At 36.5% G+C, this 16,953-nt stretch overlaps 1 protein-coding gene across 2 annotated transcripts in view; it reads left to right on the forward strand.

The window, feature by feature from the left end:
* Tmpo (thymopoietin) overlaps positions 1-15,262 on the forward strand; it is a gene marked incomplete in the record, with an annotated part of 30,321 nt that extends 15,059 nt beyond the window's left edge. The window contains 6 exon segments of one of the 2 annotated variants that reach the window (XM_013518576.1): positions 1,580-1,677; positions 10,284-10,403; positions 10,503-10,598; positions 10,995-11,105; positions 12,196-12,284; positions 13,075-15,262. In XM_013518576.1, coding sequence (XP_013374030.1) covers positions 1,580-1,677; positions 10,284-10,403; positions 10,503-10,598; positions 10,995-11,105; positions 12,196-12,284; positions 13,075-13,357 — 797 coding nt within the window. 2 annotated transcript variants of the gene reach the window in all.
* Positions 15,263-16,953: the final 1,691 nt, after the last annotated feature.

The following is a 16,953-nucleotide window of genomic DNA, read 5'->3' on the forward strand; positions in this document are numbered from 1 at the left end:
TGTTGTATGTGTGCTTTATTCTTGGAGTTGCAACAAATTGAACATTTGTAGATGAACATTCCTTTTCCATTTCATCATTGCAACTTGCTTGACATTCATGGTATAACTAAAAATGTGCTGATTACTTTTGAGTAGTTTTTCTTCTATTTGAGGACTGTGTTTTTATTGGCTGTTAGTCTAACTTCATACAAGGAATTAATTTCAACCAGATAACCTAATTTGTCTAATCAATTTGTCTTTGGCTGATACATTTTTTTACTTCATGCTTTGTTAGATTCTAAATTAAAGCATAAAAGTAGATTTTTATCATGCTAAGGGTTGTCCCAAACATAGATACATTGATAGAATTGTTGGGATATGGGGGTGGGGTGGAGTTGGTAGCTTAGTACTAAATAAGGATCCAACTGTTCGAACAACTGTTTGAACCAACTTAGTAAAAATCACTTTGGGGGTTAGGAACTGCAAGTAGATTCTTTGCTGACTACTATCAGACTGAAAAGTTGGAAAAGTGCATAGCTGCCTTGATCACTTTTTTTTTAGCTTGTTTACCTTGAATTCATGCAAAGCTAAAGGTTTCTTTAGGAATTGACTCTAGTTTTTTTTTTGTGTGTGTGTGTGTGTATGAAAAAGTAATCTTACTTAAATTTTTGGTAGTAGAAGATCTAGAAGTAATAATGGTCTTACTAATTTTGCTACACTGTGATAAATGGCCACCACAGAGGGAATGTTAAACATTTTATCAGTGTTTTAAAAAATCCAGATATTCAAATGGTAACAAAATCAAATAGAAACATGGAATATTGAGGTGAATTAAAAATACGTATCTTTCTGTTGTTGGGTTAATGACTGTCACGCTGATAAGCTGAGTAATGCAGTAAAGTACTGGCTTATCTTCAAAGAAATGTTATTATGGGGAAGAGGAAGAGAAGTGACCTGTGACTGGTTGTACTTTCCTGTGAATAGCATTCCTTCTTGTCTCAATTGAGCTGTGTCCAGGCTTTCTACAACTGCATCAAAGAAGAGACTGAAGAGTGGACCCTAGGGCCTCACATATGTTAAGCATATGCTGTACCAGAGACTTCTGCTGCATTTGCGTATTAATATTGGAATTTACTGTTTATTATTGGTAGAGGTTTGATACCAGACAGGCTTTTTCATTCTTAAAATTCTCTAGATTTTTCACTTCTACATGCCAAATTTAATAAGCCAGCCTTTACTGTGTAGTACTGATGTACTACGTGGATAGAACAATGGTAACTGTCTTAGTATCTTTCCCCACATTGAAACTGTCTAGGGAAAAGTTGATTGAGTGCACTGAATTCACTATGTTAAAAGCTGTTAGAGAAAAAGGAAATCAGAGCAAGTAGAGAGAAGTGGCAATCAGATTAAAGACCAAGGGAGATAAACGAAGTCAGTGTTTTTAAGACAAGTTGTTAAATAATTGTGATCTATTGAGGTTCTTATCAATAGACACACTTTTTTTGTATTTATGTGCCTAAAACCAGGGTTCCAAAATAATGTACGGAAAATACAGCTTCTTTGTTCCAGAGAGTAATGGTTTCTCCAATGTTATTTCCAGACTCTAAAATAGAGCTCAAGCTTGAGAAGAGAGAACCACTAAAGGGCAGAGCAAAGACTCCAGTAACACTCAAGCAAAGAAGAATTGAGCACAATCAGGTATCTAGTTTCATGGTCACTGTGTACAGGTATAAGTAATCTATTTTGCAACGCTCATCTGTCTTGTCCTTGCACCTTTGGTTAATAGTTTTTGACATCTAGATTCCAGCATACTCAATGAGCAATTTCACTGTTAAATGGCATAAGAAACCTTAGCTTTATGGGATTGTGTCAGTAGGGCAGCCTATATTTACAGCAAAAGCAAGTGCTTGGTAAACAACTCACTTGGATTTTATTCCATACTGAACACGGTTCAGAGCTAGTCATACTGTGTTGGTCGGTTGTGGGGGCAGAGATGGAACCCAGGGCCCTGGACATAGTGAGCAAGTGTTCTGCCACCATTCTGCTTTTTGAGAGAAATATTTTAAAAGGTAGAATTGCCTAAGCACTTTTAAGACAACTCTTTTTAAAAGGCAGGGGAATAGTTTCATATTTGTTTCTTTGTCTATACTTTTTTGACTACTTTTACTTTTTTTTTGTGGCTTTTCTGAAGCTAGTCTGCTCCTAAGACTACATTGTGTTGTTTTTTTTTCCCTGTTACTCTAAAGGACAGTTTGGTTGGATGTATACGTAAGAGGCAGGGTGAAGTTTTTCAAAAGGAAAGCGTAAGAGATTAAACATACAGATAAAGTGAACATGTTGACTGGAAACTAACTGTTGGCTCTAATTTAGCATTGGTTTGACTGACGGAACAAGACAGGTAACCCTCAAGGTTTCTTCCTTACCCTACTTACATATCTTTTCCAAGTTTTGTTTGTCACTTTAAAATTCTGTATCCTCAGAAGAAATGTTCTTGATTTCTTAAGAAATGTCCTTCTCTTCATTTGACACAGCTGATAAATTGAATTTTTAAATTATTCATAAGAAGTGAGCTTGGGGCCAGGTGGAGTGGTGCACACCTGTGATTCCAGCTGTTCAGAAGGACTGCAAGTTTGTGGTCAGCCTGCGCAAGTTTGTGAGACTCTGTCTCAGAAAGAGCTAGGGATATAGCTGTGTGGTAGAACACTTGCCCAGCATGCACTAGGCCCTGGGTCCAATTTCCAGTACCACAAAGAAGAAAAGAAAAAACTCTTCTGACTGGAGAATGTATGCAGTATTGAATGAAGATTTGTTTAACATACTAGAACCAAATACCGGAATAAAAATTTTAACTATTTATCAGCCATTGCTAGCAAAGAACTGTTGATGCATGCTAAAAAGGGAATAAACAGCAGGAGCAACTATGCAAACCTTGTAGGGATGCTGAGAGAAACAAACATGGAGAATTTTGTTCCAAAATATGAAGGCAAGATAGTAGAAGTGTGTGACTGATCAGATATGTTAGGCTAAGGGAGGGGTGGTACTGAAGATGATTTAATGGTAATTATACGAGTTGGGGAGTCTAAACTGAGGGGTGAGATAAGAGGCAAAGGAGGTGACAGGCATAATGAGACATTCACCCTAGAACAGAAAATTTACAGTGTAGGAGTATAGGGAAGAGTTACAGATGCTCACCACTTGCCTTCGCTTTACCGGTTGAGTTTCAACTTCGCTCATACCTTCTAGCTTAATAGATTTTCTATATCTAATCCATGTTTAAATTTCTCCAGTCTTGAAAACATCTCATTTATGATTAGATTACATTGCTCAAGTTAAGATCTAAACAAGATGCACATATATTTTATTTTTTTTTATTATTATTTATCCCTTAAATGTGTAACTGAATTTTCTTTCTCTCCATTTATTTTACTTTTCTATCTACACCTTGGGTATCCTGTAATCAGAGAGTTAAACCAATGGCAAGACAGCACTATAGTCTGTGATAGAAATGTCTTACATCTATGCTGCCCCTTAGTAGCCTCGGGCTGTTATACTTGGAATGTATCTAGAGTGTCAGAGAAGCAAGTTTTTAATTAATTTGAAGACCTACAGACATCTAGTGGCTATCATACTAGCACGGATCTAGTGGATTGGTTAGATTCAAGTTCACTTTCTTTGGCAAGAATAGTTCAAATCATCTTGTAGGTTCCTGTCAGTCATTTCAGTAGGTACATGGGTGTCCTTTTGCTAATGCTAAAACTAGTCATAGGTTCAGTTTTGAAAGACTGATTCATCTGATACAAAGTTTTATACCCCTTTACATAATGGCCCTAACAGCTGTTGATTATTGCCTAAATCCAGTATTTTATATATTTGTGATCAGTTGCCATCATTAGAATTATATGTTTGTTTTTGTGGTGCTGGTAATTGCAGCGAGGAGGGCCTTGTGCATGCTAGACAAGTGTCACCGAGCAGTACCCCTAGACAAGAGGCGACGCTCAATGTTTTGGTGGGGAGGAGTTACTCTTCCATGTTCACAGTGTGCCACCTTTAGCCAGTTTGAATTACTAAGTTCATATGTGCTTTTGTCTGATTCTCTTACACACTATCCTGTTGTCTCCCATTTGTCTTCAGTGATTTCTTGCTAGATATTCATTTCTACTGAGTTGTCATTGCTTTTAGGCCTTTGCAGTAAGTAAAGTTAGGAACAGTAGGAAAACAGTCTTCCTACTAAAAGAGGAAAATAAGTCATGAATACATAGTGATATTTTAAATTTACTACTATAGATTACTTTGGCAGTATTATATGTGTCTCTTATGCTGAGTATCTTGTTTTTTAAGTGATATTGTTACTTATATAAATATCCCATGTAAAATAAAGCAGCATTAATATTAACCATAAAACTGCAAAGTGCAATTTGAGGGTTTTAGCGGGGATACTGGGGATTGAATCTAACTGAGCCGTATCCCCAGCCTCAGCCTCCCAGAGTTCTGGGATTACAGCATGTGTGCCAAATCTGGCTGGTGCCCTCTTTTAGGTTATAAGTCAAAATACTGTGCTTAAAGTCACTTGAGAGAATCTTTACTGTCATAAGGCCACACCTTAATGTGGGTTTTATTTTTTGTTGTTTTATAAAAGAATTGCATTTTCATTTTTAAATAATTACTGAGAATATGTGTTTTTAGTTAGACAAATAGAGTCAAATTTGAGTTCTATATACAGTATTTTTAAAAATATAACTATATGTATATATCTATATATATAATGTTTTTGCTCCTACTACTTTGTACATTCCTTTCTGTCTTCAACCTTAAATATATATTCTGCAGATCACTTTATAAGAGATTATAGCCATCTTCCTCGTTGCTTTGTACAACTGTACTGTATACTGTAATTTACTCAACTATTTGTGGTGGATCTTTGAGTTTTCAGTTGTATATTGTGGTAAACAAACTGGCATTTCATAGTTTTTGGTAGATATCAGCAAATAAGTATTGAAGCATTTTTGCATCCTAAGCAGCTGTATGAAAGAACTGTTCTCTATTGAAAGAGTATGGTGTGGATTTGATCTCTGTTCTTGTTCTTTTTGCTTACTGTGTGTGTGTGGTGATCCTGGGGATTGGCTGAGGGGCCCTGAGCTAGGTCCCCGGCCCTTCTTACTTGGAGATGGAGTCTTTGCTGGCTTAGACCCTGTAGCCCTCCTGCCTCAACTGCTGAGTCGCTGAGATTACAGCTGTGTACCACACACCCAGTTGCTTTTATATTTTTAAAATTAGTGTGAATAATTACATAGGTCATGTTTTTTACTTAAATTGATAGTGAGCTCTTTAGAATAAGGTAGCTTTTAATAATCTTGATTCTTTTTTTAAAATTTTATTTTAAAGAGTAGTAAATGAGAAACAAACAACAACAAAAAAGAACAGTAGCAGCATGCCAGCATCACACACATAAACAAACCAAAGCAAGGACATCTACATTGGAACAGGGTTCAAGACAAAATAATACGAAGCAAGAGTGGTTGTTACGTTACATATCACTATCCTCAACTACATTGCTCAAATTACCAGATATAAGAATGAAAGATTGCTCAAGCCATTAAAGAGAATAAGAAAATAATTATTAGATAAAACATTAGAGATAATACAGTTTCACTAGACAAGATGGTAGGAATTCACCATGGTGATTCCGTTGCATATCGTTACCTTCAAATCAGTTGCTCAGACCACCAGACACAAGCATGCAAAACTGATCAGAACATAAAAAATTTTAAGCATTAACTGTTCCTTTCAGTATACCATCAGACATCAGCAGTACAGTTATCACAGCTCTTCATATATATATTTATATTTTGCCTGCCTGCCTTCTTTTGTCTGCTTTCCCTCATCCCAATCGTTCCTGCCTTTGAGCAATTTCTTTCCCTTTCCTATCATTTATTGTACATTTTGAGTTTTACCTAGTCTTTCAGGTTTGTACACCAAGAGACAATATGATGTTTACACGTGTGGGTCCGATTTATTTCACTGATGAGTATGGTCTCTACTTGCATCCATTTACCTACAGAAGCCTTGCGTTGATCTTTTTTAATAGCTGATTAATACTCCATTGTGTTAAAACACCACGTTGTTTTTATCCATTTCTCAGTGGATGGGCATTTAGGTTGTTTCCGAGATTTAGCTACAACAAATTGTGCTGCTATAAACATGGGTGCACATATATCACTGTAGTATGATGTTTTTAATTCTGGGAAAATAACCCTGAAGGGGAATAGCTGGGTTAAATGGGACTTCCAGCCGGGTGTGATGGCGCACGCCCGTTATCCCAGTACTCGGGAGGCTGAGGCAGGGGGATCCTTGCAAGTTTGAGACCAGTCTGGGCTACAAAGTGAGCTGAAGGCCAGCCTGAACTGCATAATGAGACCCAGTCTCAAAAAGACAAAAATAAATAAATAGATAGATAGATAGATACATAGGACTTCCAATCCTAGTTTTGTGAGGCATCTCCAAACTGATTTCCACAGTGGTTTCACCAATCTCCACCCCCACCAGCAGTGGAGTAGGATTCCTTTCTCCCCACAGGCTCTCCGGCATTTGTTATTGGTTGGTTTCTTGATGATAGCCATCATTCTGGGGTAATAATCTTGATTTTTTTTTTTTTTTTAATAACCTAGTTTTGTGATTTTTTTTTTTTTTTTTTTAGTGGCTAAATATTTGATCAGAGCCGGGCGTGGTGGTGCATGCCTGTAATCCCAGCTCTCGGGAGGCTGAGGCAGGAGGATCCTTGCAAGTTCAAGGCCAGGCTCAGCTGCAAAGTGAGCTGAAGGCCAGCAAGAACTGCATAGTGAGACCCTGTCTCAAAAAGGCTATCAATCAATATGTGATAAGGGTTAAAGCCTTTAATAACCCAGCACCTGCCTTCTCATGTGCCTCAACTACTCTGTGTCTTCTAAGTTGCTTTTTACCTGATAGCTTATCAGAAGGCAATGAAGAAAGGCTTGTTTTCTTCCTCTTGTCTCCATGGCAAATCCAGACTTTCTGTAGAACATCTTGTTGAACATAGATGATGCTGCGCTTCTTACTTCAGCTGTAAAATATACGGCAGTCACATTGCTTATTTTACATACTGGTGAATTTCTTTTCAATCAGTAAATGTTCCCTTACAAATTAATTATATCATTGAATTATAATGTTTTTGTATTCTCAAAGTCACTCTTTATAATCCTAGTAATTATTACTATAATATACTCAGGGCAGTGAACATTTATTCATTTCCCAAACCAAATAATCACTCTTATACTAACTTTAATTATAAAATTAGGGTTATCACCATTCTACTTTTTTTGTTGGAGAGAGGGTCTCACTGTGCAGTTCAGTCTGGTCTTGAACTCACTTTGTACCCAGGCTGGCCTCCAACTCACAGTGATCCTCCTGCCTCAGCCCAGGTGTGTGCCACCATGCCGGGACAGCAACATTTCACTTCTGAGTATCATCAGTAACTCAAAGAGGGCCAGGGGTATAGCTCAGTGGCACGGCACCTGCTTGATAAGTGTGAGGTCCTGAGTTTGATTCTGTACCAAAAAAAAAAAAAAAAAAAAAAAACCACAAAGAATGCCATTTATATGAGGCATAATTCTATTCCTATGATAAATTCTAGAAAAAAAAAATTTAGAATCTTTTTTGATTGTGTAAAGGGTTGTCAATTAGTTTTCTTAGAATTCTAATTAGGCAGTGATAACAACTGGTAAAATTGGTTGACAGTTCTCAACCAAAGAATTTATTAAATCAACAAAAAATGTTTTACAGTGTTCGAAGCTAGCTCCACAGGTAACTAGTGAGTTTCTTGTGGTTTCTCTTTTTCACAGAAGAAAATAATCTTTAAGTAGAATTTTGCCTTTAAAATGTAACCATGTGATGTTTTTATTTTTAGCCATAATAATTTCAGTAAATGCCAGGTTAAAATTGTTGATAGAGATTATTTTAGTTATTAAAATAAAGCATAGCAAATAAAGCAGGATTTGGTAGATGACCGGTTTTAAGGAAGAGGCTCTCTTCCCCTCCCCTGTAGGGGAATATCTGGCTGTATCACTTAAGGCATGAGTAATACACTGTGTTTAGCCTTTTCAAGTAATGTACTTCTTTAAAGATTGTTTTAAATGCTGAGTATATATTGATAATATCAAATAGACTAGACTATCAAGCTCGATTTTTGTGTGTGGTACTGAGGACTGAACCCAGGGCCTTTGCATTGAGCTACATCCCCAGCCTTCTTTTTCATACTCCTTTGAGGCAGGGCCTCACCTAGTTGCCCAGGCCTGACTTGAGTTTGCAGTCTTCCTGCCTTAGCGTCACAGTGTGCTGGGTCATAAGCATGCACTGCTGTGCCCGGCTGAAGCAGATGATTGTAAAAATACTTCGTATTTTGACTGGCATTGAGCAATAGTCATTAAAAGGGATTAGTGTTGAACATTGGGGGGCGGGGGTGTCTGTTTCTGTAGTGCTGGAGTTTTAGTCCGAAGCTGTGTACCTGTCAGGTAAGTGCTCTGCCATTGAGCTATGGGATCCCCCACCCTTTTTAAGACTATTTCAAAGATTTGGCAATTTGCCCTGGCTAGGCTCAGAATTGGGATCCTCCTGCCTCAACCCCCTGAGTAATTGGAAATACAGGCATGTGTCACTGTGCCTGGCTCCACTTAGTCATTCACGTAAATTTGCATTTGTGTTGGGAATTGAATCCAGGGCCTTGCAAGTGCTAAGCACATTACCTACCACTGAGCTACAACCCGGCCCTGCCAGGTACTTTTAGAAGAGATTTTGATTTAATTGAGCTAAGACGGAGTTAAGGGCATTGGATAGTTGATTTATTTACACATTTGTCTTTGACTAACATTAATTTTGCATTCAGCAAGTATATTTAATTGGTAGCAGGATAAGGAACCCTGAGATTCAGATTGCAGCTAAGTGATTTATTTTTTGGGGGGAAGGCAGGATTTTGCTAAATCCTAAATTGCCCAGGCTGAGCTTGATCTTGCAGTCTTCCTGTCTCAGCTTCCCACAGTGCTGGGATTAAATAAAAGTGTGCACCACCACACAGCCAAAGGTAAAACCTTAAATGTCAGCTCCAAGTACATGAGGTGATGTCTGTATGTTTCTGCAGTTTTAGCAGTAATGTTTCCATCTAACTGATGGGTATATTTATTGGATGGCGGTTCTTGCCATAAGAAAAGATTTTTTAAAGTGTCTATAAAATAAATAGATACTAACTTAGATATAAACCATCACTTACCTAGATAAAATACTAAAGTGAGGATTTAAACGTGTACCATAGTATTACCCATTGATGGGTAGTTAGAAGAATTTGGAATGCTCTCTATCTGAAAGCTTTGGCTTTAAATTTGAAAGTTTGCTACTCGAAATGCAAAATTTCAGATCCTGTACCAGAATCTCCAAATCAAAATCTGCGTTAGAGCAAAAGCTCCAGGTGATTAGTATACATATTGCAGTTGGGGAAGCTCTGGTCTAGTGAACTTCAAGCTAGTATGTTAAAAATTGTTACTGTTTTCATGAGAAAAAAGATGGTTGGTGTTTTAGGGAGCGATTGAGACCACCAAGCAACAACTGTCACTATCACCTTTCTTTCTGGGGTGAGTTGTGGTTGGCATTTTTGATATCTGGGTGATATACTAGCCTCTCAGACTTAGGGAAGTATGATCACCAGGGTTTTGCTGTGTCATTTTGATTCTGTGTGTTTCTAAGAAGAGTTTGATACTAGAGAATCTTCATTCAGGTAGCTGTATGGAATTCAAACTGGCTTTACTAAGATAATTTTAACCACGTGAAAAGAATAGTTTTCAATGCAGGGCCTTGCACATGTTAGGCAAGAATTATGCTCTCGAGCTGTCTCTCCAACCAAAAGGTTGTGTTTTTGTTTTAAAAGGAAACTGCTTGTTATAACCAGTGACTTGCTGAAGTAATAGCCTCCTTTTTGTTTCAACAAAGATCTGCAGCTGTAATAGTAGAGCCACTGAAATGCAGAGTATCACAGAAGGAGCCAGTGATAATTACTGAGCTTCCCCTTCTAACTTTTATTGTTATAATTTGTGAGCTAATATGGTAGACTGTAGTGTATTTTAACTTGTGTTTTCTGATTCTTACATGTCAGTTCAATCAGAATATTTAGAAATACTTCCAGAGCACAGTACTATTGGTAAATGCTGGCGTTTGGAGGGTGTGGCATCTTAGTGCACTGTGTGGCTGTTATTAAGGTGTGTGATGTTAGAATATGACTTTTTCATGTGTCGATGCTTGAATAGAGCTATTCACAAGATGGAATAACTGAAACTGAATGGACAAGTGGATCTTCAAAAGGCGGACCTCTGCAGGCATTAACTAGGGAGACCACAAGAGGGTCAAGAAGAACTCCAAGGAAAAGGGTGATGCAAGGCTTCTTGCTTAGAATGGGGTTTTCAGATTGGTAGGGTTTTAGTGGTTATTTTATATTTATTGTTTTTATTTTGTTTTCAAACTAACAGGTGGACACTTCACAACATTTTCGTATAGATGGTGCAGTAATTTCAGAGAATACTCCCATAGCTGAAACTATAATGGCTTCAAGCAACGAATCCTTAGTAAATATATTTTGTAAACTATACAAGTGGTATTCTTTGTAAATTACCCTTTAATTGGAAATGGGGAGGTGGTAAATTTTGGCAAATCTCAAGTTGACATGTTTTAAAATATCATATTTTTAACGGATTTTCCCAATATGGTTCTGCATTTTAGAATTTTGCAATATAGCCACTTATACAAATGAATTTAATTCATGTCACAAGAATTCTAAGTATTATAAAAATACTTTTTATTAAGTATTTGAAGAATTATATAGGGTTTCACATACGAAGCTTGAATGTGTATTGTTTCTAGGCTCTTGTGTAAATTTTTATTGTTACAACAATAGCATATCTTTTTCAAGTGTCTTTGTTATTTTGGATAATGCTGAGTCTGAATAATTTGAATCTTGGCAGGTTGTCAATAGGGTGACTGGAAATTTCAAGCATGCAGCTCCTATTCTGCCAATCACTGAATTCTCAGACATACCCAGAAGAACACCAAAGAAACCATTGACACGAGCTGAAGTAAATGCATCAAATTTAGATCGATGCTATCATTAATCTTTCAAAGAGGAAATCTTTATATTTGTGTTTTAGAATGGGAGGGAGCAGAGCTTTCTTTATTGGGTGGTGTGTGTATTATGTATGTGCATATATTAAAGACACTTAAGTGAAAGTGGAAATTAATATAGTATATGCTACTACCATCCTCTTGCTGTGTGTGCCTCTTAAGTTCTACTTTTCAAGGGCGTGGTCACTTGTGTGCTGCTTACGTCTGTCACGGATGCAAGCTTAAAAGTGCTGCTTGGGCTGTCGGGGAGGCTATACTTGTGAAAGGTTAAATAATGGGACTTTAAAGTGACTTTGTGTGGTGCTTAAATTCATTAACTTCTGTATAACTAAGCTTTAAAGTACTAACTGCATGGTGCCTTATAATTTTAAGGAATCTTATGAAGAGATGAAATATTTTTATCTGGGCATGAAGATAACTATAGTAAAACAGTCAAGCCAAAAAAATGCTTTTAAATTGGAAAAATTGCATTGACCACAGTTTAAAAGATACACTGCCATTTGTTAAGGCTCATGCTAATTGGGCACCTTCTGTATTTGGTCGTTTATCACAGAGTTCTTGCCCGGTGTGGTAGTGCACACCTGTACTCCCAGCACTTGGGCGGCTGAGGCAGGAGGATTGCTATGAGTTTGAGGCCAGCCTGGCTACCTACTGAGTTCAAGGCCAGCCTGAACTACATAGCGAGACCTGTCTCAAAAGAAGGAATTCTTAGCAGAGATAGAAACAATGTACTCTTAATATTTCATTAATGAAAAGCATGGAAAATCAGTGAGGGAATTTACACTGCCATATTAGTTCACTGGCTTTTTTCCTATGTAATTTGAATATGTGGCGGTTTCCTCCTAAGAACCACAGTAAGATGTCTTTGTAGTGAATACACTGGAAGAAAGTATTGGAAGCATGTGGGTACCTAGATGATAACAGATTAGAAGCAGCAGTCTCAAAATGTAGGCATTTTGTTTTGTGGAACTTCTACCTAAAATTATGTTTTAATTACTGCACATTTTTACTCTAAATTTTAACTTGCGGTTTGTTCTTTACTAGGTGGGAGAAAAAACAGAGGAAAGAAGAGTAGAAAGAGATATTCTTAAGGAAATGTTCCCCTTTGAAGCAGCTACACCAACAGGAATTAGGTACTTGGATACATCAAATCAAATACAAGTATATCCTGCCAGGGAATCTTTAATTCTTCGTCACAAAGTTGTTCTGCCTCCTTTCTCAGAATGAAACTTCTTTTGAGAGCAGATTGATTGATACTGGTTATTCGTACTTCATATCCTTGAAATCATTTTCAAAACTAACTTTGTCAAGTTGAAGAATTATAATAAATAATTGTTTCACTTTTTGGGGTGGTGAGCTACATTCCCATCCCCTACATTTAAAAATCTAAACAGAAACCTAGTAAAAAGTATATTATTTTATAAGTCACTTGTTTATTGTTAGTATTATTTTTTGGTGCTATAAATGAACCCAAGGCCTGTGCACATTAAGTAGATGATTTACCACTGAGCTACACCCCCAGTTTTGAAAAAAATCATTTTTTTCTTGCATTTCTCTTTTATAATTGAAAATACTATGCTTAGATCTATCAAATTGCTTCATAACTGAAGGAATCAAAACTACTTTGTGTTTTTTATCTCCCCTAAATATGATAGCTATGAAAAGCGTTTAATGCACCTTTAATGAATATTGATCAGTGTTCTGAATATTATTTTCTAATATTCTATTACTAGTTTCTAATAAAGCTTTATCTAACTTTTAAAATGAAAAAATGTATAGAAATTTTAAATAGGTTAATCTCACTGCTTTGTATGTGTCAGTTTTCTCCTGTTAGCTCCTGGAATGTGCTTAGAATTAGAAAAGGTGTTGATGTTTTATGTTCTTTACCTAAAATTATTTTTCTTTTCCTTTCACTCTCAATAGCGCTAGTTGTCGCAGACCAATCAAAGGGGCTGCAGGCCGGCCACTAGAACTCACTGACTTCAGGATGGAGGAACCTTTCTCATCGAAATACGTTCCTAAGTATGTTCCTTTGGCAGATGTGAAGACAGAAAAAACAAAAAGGGGACGTTCCATTCCCATGTGGATAAAAATTTTGCTCTTTGTTGTGGTGGCCGTTTTTTTGTTTTTGGTCTATCAAGCTATGGAAACCAACCAAGGAAATCCATTCTCTAAATTTTATGATCCTACAAAACCGACTGAATGATTTCCCTTTGGCACATTCAACTTGGTCTCCTATTTTTAATAACTGTGTAGAAAAACATTTGTGTATACTCATTGACACAAGAACTAAAAAATAATGTGATTTCACCTCAATAAATTTAGTATTCCATTGAAAAGCAAACAAGATATATAAATGGACTTCATGTACATGTTTTGGACCTTGGACTAGTAGGAGATCACCTTGTGCCATATAAATAATCTTTTTTTAGCTCTGGAACTTTTTCGTAGGCTTTATTTTTTTAATGTGGACATCTTCATTTTGGGGGAAAATGTATATCGTTTTGTGTACTTGGGAAATAAGGGCAAAACATGTATAATGTGAAGCTACACATACTTTGAATTCTTACAGAAAAGATTCTAAGAATTCTCTGCTGAATAAAAATTTTACATGTGAAACAATGAAATTCAGTAAGGGAAGAGTAGCTTGGTTGTACTTTTTTAACTGCAAAAATGTTTGATGGTGTTTATGAGGAAAGTACAGCAATAATCTCTTCTGTAACTTTTATTAAAAGTAATGTTATTGTTGTAGCCCTGCCATACTCACTTTTTAAAAGATTTCTAGTATCATGAAAATCCTATTTCAGTAAGACCCATTGAAATAAAGTTGATTTTTAGCAGAGATATTTTAGGGTATCATATGTACATGTTTTAGAGAACTGTTGGCTAGCTGTACATGTTTTAAAAAGCTGTTAGCTAGCTATAAGCTATATAATTGGAAATTTGTACTTTTTATTTACAGCAAAACATTTATTCTCTCAATCCAATTTACTACCAAAATATTTTTTTAGATAATAAGTGTATGTTTGTTTAGAGATTAGAAACTTTAAACACTGGTCTTTTGTTTCATTTAGATTCATTGTTGCATTGTTTTCTGTTACCAAAAAAAATATTCTGCCAAGTTTTTTTTTTCCCTACATTTCCCAGTATAATATGATTAAAGAGTACAGGAAGTATTTGCTTTTAAATTACATGCAAGCCGTAGTTAATACTTAAAGTTGTAAACTTTGAATGAGATGGGCATTATAATTTGTGTACTCTTGAAATAGTTAACATTACCTTTGAGGTGATTTATTTTATTGTTTTACCTGAAACTAACCTCATGCATAATCTGGTTTGGTAAAGTCATAGATAATTGAAATTTAGTAGAACCACATAAAAGGTTAAAATTTTAAACTTAATCATTTGAGTTACAGCTTTGCTCATTGACCATAAAAGCACACTAAAAGTATAAATTATTTCAAAATATCATCCAAAATGAAAAGATAATTTTTAAAAAGAAAAGCTGAAGGTGTATATTTAGACCACCACATAGTTTGGGTTTGAATAAGCTCTTTTCTGCTACATAGCTTTTTGATATTTTGTAGACATTGTCACTTAACTTTTGCACTTGAGACCAGAAGCACTTAGGTCTGGGCCTGCAGGGGCCGCGGGAAGGGCTCCCAGATCTGAGGTGCTCGGCTCTGGGTGAAAGTGTCTCTGAGATGAGCCAGAGGGGCATGTTTTGCTCAGTTTTTCCACTGTAAGGTAATAGCTATCTGCTCTCTTCGTTTTCAAGCTTTGTTTCACATACTGTTTTCAGTCTTTTGTTTATAATTAGTAATTGTGAGATGTTCCATTGAATGTTTTAAAATGTGAGGAGAAAAATCAGACTTAAAATGTTTGGAAGATCAGTTATCTAGTAGGAAAAGTATGGTCCAAAATAGCAAAAGTAAGACCAGGTGAAACATGTAACCATTTTTTAAAAACATGTACTTGATCTTTTGTCTGTGTCTGTTTTATTCCACTAGAGTAAATGTGTCGTTGATGTAAATGCAAAGCATTTCTTCCTGATTAAATCATAGATGTAGACATTACAGTATAATTCAATAATAAAAATAATTAAACTCTAGTTTTGTCATTGCAATAAATGATTTTCAGATAGCACAAGCTGTGAGGTTTCTAGATAACATTTCTCAGGTGGTGTTTATGGACTGCGTGTCCGGTTCTCATTTTCGTCTGTGCCTGCGTGTTTTCTTCTGATCTTTGTGGTAATCAGGTCTTTATTTTGTGTAGGTAAACAGTGAGTACCCACTATACTTGCAGAATGACACCGGGACACTGAAAGGCACCTCTGCCCCGTGCACTTTTTTCAGTGTTTTGGTCAATTTTTCTTCTGTCCTCAGTTTCACTATTTTTCCTACTTACCTGTACACTCAGAATTGTTAGCCTTGCTTTAAGACTAGGCCAGGGTATCACTGTGGTATTCAGATAAAAGTGCTGCTACATCTCCGACATTTCTGTGTCTGCTGCTGGTGATTTTATTTAAATCAGTGATTCTCAATGCATACACTGTAATTCAGTAGAATACAAATAGTTTTAGAGGGTTAAAAATTTCTGTTGCATCCTTACCATGTTCTAGAAACTGTTCACTGACCTTGTATGTATTGAGTCAACCTTTATAATACTGTGAGATAGATATTGTATCGTTTCGTTACAAATAAGGACAGTGATGCCCAGAGGTCTTAAGAAACTTGGTTAAGTTCCTGCACAGCTGAGAAGTGACTGGTCTGATTGCATGTAAGGGCCTAAAGCGCCCAGCTCCGTACCTTAGACCGGTTCTCCTGTCCCTTCTGCAGCTTTGGTGGTCTTCCTAAGTCCCAAACCCTTCAGGGTTTTTTTGTTTGTTTGTTTGTTTAAAGATTAAGCACCTTGCTATGCTTTTAGTGTTTTGTTTTGATTAGTCACTTTTAGGGGAATGTTTTAATCTTCCCCCTAACCATTTTAAGTGTAAGCCTTTGATTTTGTTAATTCATTTTCTATTTATGTTTTCCATCTTCTGAACAGCTTTTTGGAATGTCTTCTGCTGTCTCATTCTTTATCACTGTTAAGCACGTTCCATTCATTGATTAAGAATATAGTCTTAGAAGGAAGAGGGTGTAAACGCATGTGGTTGGTCTGTCTTCTTGAATTGCAGTCACAGTTCACTTACCGCCATTCCTACTAAAGATTTAGAGAGAAACCTGGACATGGTGGTACACACCTGTAATCCCAGTGCTCAGGAGGATGAGGCAGGAGGATCGCTGCATGTTTGAGGCCAACCTGGACTACATAGTGAGTTTAAGACCACCTGATCTATGTAGTGAGACCTTGTCTTCAAAAAACAAAGTAAAAATACAATTATCAAGGCCAGTCTGTACTCAATTGCGAGAACCTGTCTCAAAAAGGAAAAAAAAAAGTTAGGGGAGGAAGTGGAGGTGCAAACATGGAGTAGGGTTTTTTGTTTGTTGTTCTGTCTTGTTCTGGTTGTGTGTGCAGCAAGCCTGCTAGGCACGTGCTCTGCCATGGATCTATCCCCGGCTCTGGACATGGAATTTTGAGTACTGAGAGATCTCATATGATTCTGTAATATTCTCTGATACTGAATAATTAGTTGAATTGACAATGATTTGTGCTATTTATAAGTACTTTGAAATGTATTGCAGAATGTTGCCACTTTAAGAAATACTTATTCCATTCCTCTGTACCAAGTGAAATATATGTGGAGGTACCTGAGCACAGTTTTTAAAATAATCTTTGAGCTTGTGTTAGGGCATTCTTTGG

The sequence above is a fragment of the Chinchilla lanigera genome, unplaced genomic scaffold (assembly GCF_000276665.1).
Source record: "Chinchilla lanigera isolate Chin_1 unplaced genomic scaffold, ChiLan1.0 scaffold00004, whole genome shotgun sequence".
Classification (NCBI taxonomy): domain Eukaryota; kingdom Metazoa; phylum Chordata; class Mammalia; order Rodentia; family Chinchillidae; genus Chinchilla; species Chinchilla lanigera.